The following is a 12,078-nucleotide window of genomic DNA, read 5'->3' as shown; positions in this document are numbered from 1 at the left end:
TCCCCTAACCCTAACCCTAACCCTAAAAGAGTTTGTATATTCTATTTTTTCAACTAAATCTAGTGTATAATTAGTCATTTGTGGTGTGCTCTCTAGCTGTGCCCTCTCTCCTCATCTCCACTCTTCTCCTCTCCCCTCTTCATATTTTGTCATGGTGTCATAGAAGTCTACATGCAACAACCAGCAGGTTATGTTGAACTAGGAAAGGAGAATAAGGTTTGCCATCTCAAGAAAAGTCTCTACGGCTTAAAACAAGCACCCAGAAGTTGGTACAGCAGAATTGACAAGTATTTTGCTGATCTGAGATACATGAAGTCCAATGCAGATCATACTCTCTACTACAAAGTTCAAGGGGAAGACATTACTATTGCACTTTTGTACGTAGATGATTTGATTGTGACAGGAAGCAAGGATAGCTTCATCAGAAAATTAAAACAAGACTTATCTGCAGAGTTCGACATGAAAGATCTTGGACTTATGCACTATTGTCTTGGAATTGAGTTTTGGAGAGATTCGAATAGCACATTCATGAGTCAGCTCAAGTATGTTGACAGTCTCCTGAAGAAGTTTCACATGGCAGATTGTAAGATTGCAGCCACTCCCATGGAACAGAGTTTGAAACTTACTAAAGATTCAGAAAAGCCTACAGTCAATGACAGATACTACAGGCAGCTCATCGGATCTCTTATATATCTGGCAATCACACGGCCAGATATTTGTTATGCAGTAAGCTCACTAGCACAGTTTATGGCAAATCCAAAACAGTCTCACTGGAATGTAGCCAAAAGAGTCTTAAGATACATAAGAGGTACAAGACAGTTTGGGATAGAATACAGAGGAAGTCATCCACGGTTGCATGGATACTGTGACAGTGACTATGCCGGAGATCATGAGACCAGGAGATCGACACAGGGATATGCATTTTTCCTTGTTCAAGGTGTTATATCATGATTGTCAAATAAACAGCCAACTGTTTCTTTGTCTTCGACTGAAGCAAAATATAGAGCACTCACTACAGGTGCATGTGAGGCTATATGGCTCAGAAGACCATTGTCAGAAACAGATTACTTTGATGAGTTAAAGTCAACAACATTATACTGTGATAATCAATCGGCTTAAGCATTGGCCAAGAATCCAATATATCACTCTAAGACAAAGCACATTGATGTCAGAGAGCACTTCATCAGAGAAAGAGTGTTACTTGGTGACATCACACTGCAGCATTGTGATGGCAAAGAGAATGTTGCAGACATTTTTACCAAACCACTCCGTAAAGTGCTATTCGAGAAACACTGACTAGCTCTTGATTTGACACAGAGGAAGGACATTTCCATTAAAGGGGTGTGATGGAATGTAATGCTCAGTCCTTCTTCGATTCCCCAGAATCATCCTCTTAAGGAAAGGCCTACTTCATGATGTTGATCTTAAGGGAAGGTGTTGAGAGTTCACGCTCAACATCATGTGATCATGTGTGCATAGCACCATCACTGATCATATATGCATAGCACTAACCTATAGAGTGCTATAAAGAAAAGGGTTAGATCCCCTAACCCTAACCCTCAAAAGGGTTTGTATATATTCTATTTTTTCAACTAAATCTAGTGTACAATTAGTCATTTGTGGTGTGCTCTCTAGCTGTGCCCTCTCTCCTCATCTCCACTCTTCTCCTCTCCACTCTTCATATTTTGTCAAAAGGTACCCATGTTAGTTGATTCAATGCTATGGGTCCCTTGGCCCATAGGTTACCATAGTAGGTTCATTTCTAATTAACTTAATCCATTCCTTATGAGGCCCTTTTGAGACCCCAAATCTCCTCTAATGATCTTATCATCACACTCCATGGTTGTTATCTCTAGGTTTGATTTTTCAAGGGAAATCCCGCATCCTTGGAGATTATAGACTCCTTTGGTCCTTTTTTCCAAAGCAATCTAACATCTGAATTACATATTTTGGAATGGTCACCATTTGTTTTTCTTGTCATTATAAGGTCGTACTTTGTTGGACCTCGAGCTTGGTGGATCCTACAATCCCAAAGACAACAAATACAGATGACAGTTAGAGGTCTTTGTTGATTTAAGGTTAACCTGTCCCCACTTCATTGGAGCTAGCAGTGTAGAAATTCCCAACAATGTTGGTTGTCTATAACTATTAAATATACCTAGATGAATCCAGGAACATTCCCAAACTCATCCTCTAAAAACACAACATAGTGCAATTTCAATCTCACGATAGTCAATCATAAGATTGAAAACCATAAACTCCATCACGCATAGCAAGGACTAGCTACTATGACATCCCCACTGACGTCATCAGCGCCCAACAGTGGGTGTAGACCATAGTATAAAAGTAGGCTCTCACATACAAATCCACACACCCACACATACTTAGAGCATCCTTTTATACAAAGTCTTCGTACTAAGTTTCTGTTGGCACTCCGGAGGTGAAGGGCAAACTCAGCCATGACGAATTCTATAACTGTTACATGTTCTTAATTACATCATTGGAAGTCAACATACACTTCTCTATAAGTTCCCTTGCAATTTAACATAAATCAGCATTAAATTGATCATGAGTACACTAGGCCATTGTAAACAGGCCATATTCTTGGCCGACAAAATGCCACTCTAGACAACCATGGGAGATGGAATATTTATCTTTGTCTAGCTCACCCAACACACGCGTGTTAGGGTAGTTTCAAAATTGGTCAATCCTTCAACTTCCATGCATGCTTTCTTGAGGATGAGCAAGCAAAGCATTGCCTCCAGGTTTGCACTCAATCAAGAGTCATTTGGGGGGCAATATACAGGCTGATAGTGCTCTTTACCCGACATTCTATCACTATCCCCCAGGAAGGATCACTATGGAGCTGAAACTCTATAAGATGAATGCACAAGAAAGCTCTTTAACATTTTTAGCAAATGCAAAGCGACTGATTCAAATTATTAATACTAATTTTAATTTTAATTGTAATACATCAGAGATATGCCTTTGCTCCAAATGATGAGGCCAAACTGTCCAAAGCATCCTCTAGTGTACTAAGGCCACAGTATTTCAGCTTTTATCTACAATAAACTCCCCCAGACACCTGCACCAGGGATCAACATGTGCCGGTAGGATCTGATACAACATCATAACTTTACGTGCAAACTAATAATTTGAGAGGAAATACTAGAGGTTATTGTGAAGAAGAACAACAAATATCATTGGCGCTGTAGCTTAATAAATTTAGATTATTTTGATTGTGTATTGGAGTTTCTAAATTCTGCTCTATTCCTAAGCACCTAAGCACAACTGAAAAAACAATGCTTCATCATTTCAGACCTCAGGTATCACGAAGAAAAAATCCATCTCACTCTTAGCAGATCGATGTCATGAATCTTTGACTTCTGTTTGTTCTGTTTCATCATCATCATCTTCAGCAGATCGTTTCCTCATGGGAATTACTCGACGAAGAGATGCTTCCCAGTCTTTTGATTCAAGAAAGAAGAGGATTATTTCAACCACTTGATTGACAGTCAGAACCTGCCAGACATTAGAAAACATAGACAAGTGATACAACATAATCTCAATATTTGGTCATGGTCCTAAAAGTAGGTTTAGATACCCAGAAGTGAGCATGAGACAATTTGAAAACCCCCATCCCCGCCCTGCCTCGCTTCAAACAACTCCTCTTCCTTTTCACAATGCTGTTGTTCACATAGTTGAGAAATTCTGCATTGTATTAGCCAAACCACACGAGGGTTTCCCTACCTATTGTCATTACAAGTTTATCAGAAGTTCAGAAATACAAATAGCCAAAAAAAGTAGAATTTTGAAGGAGAATTTAGAAGCCTGTTATTTTCACTGGGTTTGGGCCTGCATATGCTGAAGTATAGGGTCAATGCCCCATCTGTATGTTGGAAAAGTGAAATCCCACCAGATGGTATCCCACAGCGGAAGACTGATAGTTCAGCCCAGGAATCACACACGGAAATGTTTCAATATGGAATCAAGCTTCATCAAGTGTGTACTTCACAACATTCATGTGTATGTGCAGACTAGCAAATAGACTGTGCTCAGAGACATATATAGAAGCAACACTTTCTTTTTCCGTCCATCCACAAACTGGACAAGATACAATACCAAAATGTTCTCCTACTAAATGCCTAGCACCTCTAGATCTCTGAGCCAGCGTGCTAGACTGTACATATGTAGACTCTCCGTCCAAAGTATCTCTCCACCTTGCTGTCCCGAACCTCAGCCTAGGTGGGCTGCCACTCAAGCCAAGTCTGCAGCTCCTTCAGGTTCACCTTCACCTCCTGTGGATAGGCCCCAAGGCTCCCCTTCTTGCTGCTCCTATCTGCTCTCAGAGGGCTGCTGTAGATGATGTGTTTATGGGCCAATAGGCCCTCCTTTTATAGGGCAGCCCTGCCCCCAAAATGACCAACCCCCTAGGCAACTAGGGACGACTCTTCTGCCTCCTGCTGGCCGACCTGGTTGGCTGGCCCAACCGACTTGGTTGGCTCAGCCCAACCAGCCTATATAAGGCAGGGGGCCAGCCCGCCTTGCTCCTTTCTGCCTCCTTTTGTGCTGCACCAGAGCCCCTCTACCAGCTCCATGTAGGCGCCTTTTCAGGCCATATCCCTGCCCAGCCATGGTATATTCCTGTCCTGCAGATCCGCCCTGTTCTGAACCTCTTCCAGTTCCGTACAGTCCACGTGTCAGCCCATACTGCTGCCGTACACCTGCTGATGTCAGCACCACATCATCACAGATCTGCCATGTGGCATTGCGCCTCTGTTCCATGCTGTCCTGCTGCTCTACACAGCCAGGTATAGTAGGTGGTGACAGTGTGCTTACCACATGACAGCCATCATGCTGTCCATGTGGCAGCCCCTTCTTTCCTTTTCTTGATGTTTGAATGATGCCCCCATGGCAGCCAGGATGCTGCCCATTTGGCACTCCCTCAAACCATAGGTTCACCCCCACAATGCTTTCCTCACATGGGGGCTTACAGACGGGGAGGTGACCTCTATATTTCCAACACTGTAAGCCCCCAAATGAGGAGAGCTCACGGGCTGGATACCTCAGGATAGGGGTAGATGCATCAGTAAGCGATGGGCCGAGGCTGCCACAAGGACGGCAGACAGAGATCCTGCTTAGTGTTGATATGGGGCAGCCATATGGGCCACCCACACCAGCAGCAGTAGCTGGCATATCGCCATGGTTGGACACAAAAGCTGCAATATTGCGCAGCAAGAAAAGGGCTAAAGGAGAGAGAATACCTGGTCAGCAGCAGCAAGATCTGGTACAGCAAGTGCAGGACATATTGCAGGGGGTGCAAGGGCTGCCAGAGGTGGGCAGCAGGTGCAGCACCAGAAGCAGCCAGAAAGGGCTGCTAGGGACTGGTTTTATAGGCCCCAACAGCAGGGGCAAACTGCTGACAGACCCAGGTAGTCTGCCCAACCAGGTCGACTATTCTGTAGGCCCAGTCGGCCAGTTTGGAAGTGGGTTTCCTCTATAAATAAGACCATTGCAGGGGTCCAACCATTCCAGTAATCCCACCTGCAGGTCATAATTGGGGGTGAGGAGCAGAGCGACAACAAGGGATCTACACCAACACTTCATGCAGGGCAGCAAGTTCCAGACATTTACAACAACACATCTTCGTGCTGACCTACACACTGTAGGAGGGTGGTGCATTGGAGGGAGTTAACAGGAAGAGTTTACCTGAGGGGTGCAGCAAACACAGGCAACTTTTGGTACCTTACCTTGGCAACAGTTTCCTGAAGGTGTTGGTACAGTTTGTTGGCAGTTTTTGTGCTTGATATCTACCATGATATACATTCTTTTTTGCTGTACATCTACTCATATCCAGTTGGTAGATATGGCACAAGAAGCATGAACGATCTTAAGAACACAGGGAGAATCTTCATGCTTCAAAATCAATTGTTCAACCTGAACATAGATGAAGGAGAGTCATCCCATTACTTGTGAAAATAAAGATGCTAAGGGATCAACTCTCAGCAGATAGCAATCACATGGCCATGCTTCTAGTCAGGAAGCTTCCAAGAGGCCACCGAGGGTTGGTGGCGACTCTCACTGCTAAAGGGCAGACGAGGCCAATCATGTTCAATGACTTGGGTCCGCTATTGCTTCAAGAAGAAGCCCACAAGAAGATGTACGATAGAAACAATGACGTCGACAGAAAAGTTCTTATATCCAAGATCAAGTTTGGCAAATGGAAGCTTAAAAAAAAGAAGGATGCCAAGAATGACGACAAGGACACTACTAACAATGACAACAAGAAGTGAAATAGCTAGAAGAAATGCTTCTATTGTGACACAATTGGACACTTTGCTAAAGATTGCAAAAAAAAAAAAAACCTTTGTAAGACTAGAATAAGTCCAATCATACAAATTTAGATTTTTTTGTTGTTCTAAAGATGAGAATAAGTTAGCTATTGGGGCTTATGCACCCGCGTAAGATAAAACGATGTAGTTGAACAGCTGATCACCACTTGGACGAAAATTCAAAGAATTTGCATGTCCGCTAAGGTGATAGAAAAATATACCTTTGTAAGACTAGAATAAGTCCAATCATACAAATTTAGATTTTTTTGTTGTTCTAAAGATGAGAATAAGTTTAGCTGTTGGGGCTTCTGCACTCACGTAAGATAAAACGATGTTGTTGAACAGTTGATCACCACTTGGACGAAAATTCAAAGAATTTGCATGTCCGCCAAGGTGATAGAAAAATATACCTTTGTACGACTAGAATAAGTCCAATCATACAAATTTAGATTTTTTTAATGTTCTAAAGATGAGAATGAGTTTAGTTGTTGGGGCTTCTGCACCCGCGTAAGATAGAATGATGTAGTTGAACAGCTGATCACCACTTGGATGAAAATTCAAAGAATTTGCATGTCCGCTAAGGTGATAGAAAAATATACCTTTGTAAGACTAGAAAAAGTCCAATCATACAAATTTAGATTTTTTTGTTGTTCTAAAAATGAGAATAAGTTTAGCTGTTGGGGCTTCTGCACCCGCATAAGATAAAACAATGTAGTTGAACAGCAAATCACCACTTGGACGAAAATTCAAAGAATTTGCATGTCCGCTAAGGTGATAGAAAAATATACCTTTGTAAGACTAGAATAAGTCCAATCATACAAATTTAGATTTTTTTGTTGTTCTAAAGATGAGAATAAGTTTAGCTCTTGGGGCTTCTGCACCCACGTAAGCTAAAACGATGTAGTTGAACAGCTGATCACCACTTGGACGAAAATTCAAAGAATTTGCATGTCCGCTAAGGTGATAGAAAAATATACCTTTGTAAGACTAGAATAAGTCCAATCATACAAATTTAGATTTTTTTATTGTTCTAAAGATGAGAATAAGTTTAGCTGTTGGGGCTTCTGCACCCGCAGAAGATAAAACGATGTAGTTGAACAGCTGATCACCACTTGGATGAAAATTCAAAGAATTTGCAAAAAAAAAGGCTAACCAAGCAGAGATAAGGGGCCTACTCAAAGATGAATCTTGAAGACACCAAGGGGAGCAGGTACTTACACAAAGGCTTACACAAAGGCATAAGAAGCGGGTACTTCTGGAAGATACCTGACTTTGCTCCAATGGCAAGCATCACCAAACCAAAGTCTCGAATGTAAGTGTCCTCAATATGTTTCATTGACTAGACTATTTCCGTGGTGTTTGGATCATCTACCCTTCATGGTGGCACCACTCCAAGGGTCAGATGTAATTCTCGGCATGCCCTGGCATAAGCAAGTCAACCCACGGATCGATTATGTGAAGAATGTTCTAACCTCTTGGCCCCTCAACCATATTGCAATCTCAATTTGTTGTCAGAAATTGTTAAGCTCTGTAAATCTAGATTCACCTTCCTCTGCAATCTCTAAATTACAGCATTTATGTGTGTGGGCACTTTCCAACAGTTTCTATCAAAATAAAGCTATAAGACTCCACTGTCTAAAGTGATAAAAGCACAAGTAGTTTACTGCAGCACATTCTCTCTCTACTGCAGCACATCTTCTCTCTACTGTTCCAACCCCTCTCCTATAGGCATCAGCCTCTTCTCAGCACTTCTGGAACAGCAACAGCCTCCCCTCTCCTTGTCCTAGCTTGTGAGCAGCCACAGCATCCTTCTCTTTCTTGCTGCAGGCTTTCTCTCTCTTCTGTAGGCTCTCTCTCTCTAGAACAGCATACTCTCTCTCTAGTGTTCCAGCCTCTTCTCCAGGCAGAAAACAGCCTCTCTCTGCACCTCTGAAGCTGCAGCAGCATCCTCTTTTCATCTCTCAGCTTGGGGGCAGCCATAACACTCTCTCTCTCTAAAAGTATAACCCCTTTCAAGCTTTCTCTCTCTAGCCTACAGGGCATTTTTCTGAGTTTTTCTTACTGCAGCCACATGATCTCAGTCTTCCCACCCAAGGGGGCTGCAGATGAATCAAGGACTCCATCTCCACAAGAGTCAAGTCATGAGGGGAGTCTGTAATTTCAAGTTTATCTCATTTGCAGCACAATTTCATGTTGATATTGCTATCTTTGGAAGTAGTGATTGTTGGTTTCTTCCTTGTCCAATGGGATGGCCAAAAGCCGATTCTCTGTCAGCCCCAGCCTTGGAGCCTTTCTCTCTCTATTGTCTCTATCTCTCTACAGTTGTCCCCAAATCATCTGTCTAAGTCCAGTCAATAACTGAGTTCTCAGTTTGGAAGGTGCTTGCATCTTGGTCTTGTATCTCCTATTTCAAGAAATAAAGTGAGCCTCCATAAGGGGAGGGGCCCCTCTTGGCCCCTCAACAATATTGCAATCTCAATTTGTTGTCAGCAATTGTTAAGCTGTGTAAATCTGAATTCAACCTCCTCTGCAATCTCTAAATTACTGCATTTATTTGTATGGGCAATTTGCAACAGTTTCTATTAAAATAAAGCTGAAGACTCCATTGTCTAAAGTGATAAAGGCACATAGTAGTTTACGTTGGTATCAGAGCTTAGGAGTGGTCCGTGCTTTCTCTTGTTGAGTCCTTCCTTCATTGAGTCAATCTTGCCATCATGGCAGCCTTGACATGTGGTATAGCCACATGGCAGCGCATGAGACACATGGCAGCTTGTGGGGACATGTGGAAGGCCATGCATGGACCATGGCACCACTTGTCACTATAGAAACTACAGCCCTTATGCAGCCCACCAAAATCAGGGAGGCCAGGCCCCCTTTCTTAATTGGGCAAAGGGTGGGCTGAGCCTATAAAAGAAGGCCTTTCCCAGCACAAAAATCCAACGTCCATTTCAGTCCCTCGTTCTCTCCCTTGATGCAGCATCCCTCCTCCACCCTTTGGGGTTCAGCCACCTCCTCTCCAGCACCTTCTCTCTCTACTGCAGCACATTCTCTCTCTACTGTTCCAGCCCCTCTCCTACAGGCATCATTCTCTTCTCAGCGCTTCTGGAACAGCGACGACAGCCTCCCCTCTCCTTCTCCTGGCCTGTGAGCAGCCACAGCATCCTTCTCTTTCTAGCTGCAGAACTTCTCTCCTCTCTAGGCTCTCTCTCTCTAGAACAGCATACTCTCTCTCTACTGTTCCAGCCTCTTGCAAAAAACAACCTCTCTGCACCTCTCGAACTGCAGCAACATTTGCTTTTCAACTCTCAGCTTGGGGGCAGCCATAACACACTCTTCTCTAAAAGTATAACTCCTTTCAAGATTTCTCTCTCTAGCCTACAGGGCATTTTTTCGAGTTTTTCTTACTATAGCCTTGGAGTCTTTCTCTCTCTATTATCTATATCTCTATACAGTTGTACCCAAATCATATGTCTGAGTCCTAGTCTTGATCTTGTATCTCCTATTTCAAGAAATAAAGTGAGCCTAGATAAGCGGGGGGGGGGGGGGGGGGGGGCGCGCCGTCTTGGCCCCTCAATCTCAATTTGTTGTTCGCAATTGTTAAGCTGTGTAAATATGAATTCAGCCTCCTCTGCAATCTCTAAATTACAGCATTTATGTGTGTGGGAAATTTGCAGCAGTTTCTATTAAAATAAAGCTGTAAGACTCCATTGTCTAAAGTGATAAAAGCACAGAGTAGTTTACATAATAAAGACGGAAGAGTTGGGCAGGTCCCTTGATGTTCACCAGATGTTTTGTGAGAACCCTGTGCCTGTTACGGCCTTGATTGGGAAGCTCTGTCTTCATGTACAGAGTTATGTTGATTAGGAGGATTTCTTCATTTCCCCACTTAAACATCATGATGTAGTTTTCAGAATGCATTGGTTTCATCACAAGGCAATGAAGTTAACCCTTCTTGAAAGAGTGCTTGAGTTTGTACATAGGGCCTATGGTGGCCAAGAATATAGGGGAGACCATCCCCATTGTATCTAATGTTTCAATTGGAAAAGCAATAAAGTCTGCAATTGCAGCGTATATGGTTTTTATAAAAGAAAGAGAGATTGAAATGCATGCTGAAATGAATGAGGCAGATAAAGATAAATTTCAGTTTCTTGTACACTTTTAAGATTTGTTTTTCTGATGCTTTGCCAGGCAGTTACCCCTTGAGAGACCTGAAGACGATGGCATAGAGCTTATTCTTGGCAATGAGCCACATAACAGGCCCCCGTACAGATTTAGTGCAACTCAACGAGATGAAATCATGGCCCAAGTGCAAGACTTGTTGTCCAAAGGGCTGATTCAGCCCAATTCCTCTCCCTTTTGTTCCCCTGTACTTCTTGTATAGAAGAAGAATGGTTGATTTCGTATGTGCATTGACTATCACGCACTAAATGAGATGACCATCAAGAATAGATTCCTAATTCCGCGCATCAATGATGTGCTGGACCAACTCAATGGCACCTCAGTTTCAACAGGATAGACTTGAAGAGTGGTTATCACCAAGTAGGATACAGCCACAGGATGTGCACAAGAAAGCCTTTCGACACTACTTTTGGGCTATATGAATATTTGGTGATGCCTTTTGGGTTAATGAATGCCTAGCCACCTTTAATAGAATGATGGATCGTATCTTCCAACCCTATAGATAGTTCACATGTACCTTCTTCGATGGCATAATCATCTTTTCTAAGTCCGAAGAAGAGCATAAGGAGCATCTTGCTACTGTTTTCCAAGAGCTACGTAATCATCAGCTCTATGCAAACAGCAAGAAAAGTGAATTCTTTTTTGAAGAGATCCACTATCTGGGGCATATAATATCTGAGGTTGGGATACGGATGGATCCGACCAAACCATCTAGGAATGGCCAGAGCTGAAAATTGTGCATGACGTCCGTAGTTTCCTAGGCATGTATTCATATTACACAAGATTTATCAGGCATTTTGCAAATATCGCCGCTCCACTTCATGACTTGACAAAGAAAAATGCAGCTTTCAGATGAGGTACTGCACAAATGAAAGAATTCACTACACTCAAAGAGAAGCTAACCACAAAACTAATTCTAAAGTTCCTGATTTGTATCAGCCTTTTGATGTGGATTGTGATGCCTCTAGAGAGTTTGCTGACTAGAGACTTCTGTTCTTTGTATCTACTCTATTTCGCTTTCGGACCGTTTTCCTCTAAATTCGAAACTGCAGTAACCTTTATTAATGAAGAACTGCTCACTTCATTGTTCTTGTATTGGTCCACTATGGCCTGCACATCCACTTCAAAAATTGGAATTAAGGAGGGATTTCTTTTTCTGGTCATTAGTGGCTTATGAAAGCCGGAGACTACGAGATGCCGAGAGATACTTGGGAATCTACAAGAAAGAGTTGTTGGCTGTGATTCATGCCCTCCATACATGGAAGCATTATCTTTTGGGTGCAGACTATACAGTAAAGACTAATCACCAAAGTCTGAGATATTTCTTAACTCAGACTAAGCTCTCCAAGAAGCACATGAAATGGGCAAATATGCTGTCAATGTATCGTTTTCAGATTGTCCATACTCCGGGAGCACAGAACAGAGTGGCAGATGCTTTGTCTCGAAGACCCCAAGTGAATAATGTGACTATTAGCTATCATAGGGACTTGGAAGACATGAGAGAGCAATATGCCAATGACGGATATTTTGGTGAGATTTGGCAGCAAATGCAAGAGGGGCAGTCCAC

The 12,078-nt window shown here is 42.6% G+C and overlaps 1 protein-coding gene across 4 annotated transcripts in view; it reads right to left on the bottom strand.

Moving 5' to 3' along the window:
* The window catches only part of TRM10 (tRNA (guanine(9)-N1)-methyltransferase-like protein), a 40,813-nt gene that overhangs the window by 3,872 nt on the left and 24,863 nt on the right, over positions 1-12,078 (bottom strand). Inside the window, exons 3-4 of one of the 4 annotated variants that reach the window (XM_087372525.1) lie at positions 3,354-3,522; positions 3,067-3,085 (exon numbers count right to left, since the gene is read on the bottom strand). The exons of 1 other annotated variant lie outside the window; for it this stretch is intronic. In XM_087372525.1, the coding sequence (XP_087228651.1) occupies positions 3,370-3,522 (153 nt within the window). In that variant the 3' untranslated portion in view covers positions 3,067-3,085; positions 3,354-3,369. Of the gene's footprint in view, positions 1-2,908; positions 3,523-12,078 lie in introns of those variants that run through there. 2 more of the 4 variants (XM_087372524.1, XM_087372522.1) reach the window with 2 other exon arrangements.

The sequence above is a fragment of the Dipteris shenzhenensis genome, chromosome 3, assembly GCF_047967505.1.
Source record: "Dipteris shenzhenensis isolate YYH24624 ecotype China chromosome 3, Dip_SZ_1.0, whole genome shotgun sequence".
Lineage (NCBI taxonomy): Eukaryota > Viridiplantae > Streptophyta > Polypodiopsida > Gleicheniales > Dipteridaceae > Dipteris > Dipteris shenzhenensis.
Note: the sequence above shows the minus strand (reverse complement) of the source record. Positions and strands in the feature narration are given on the sequence as shown.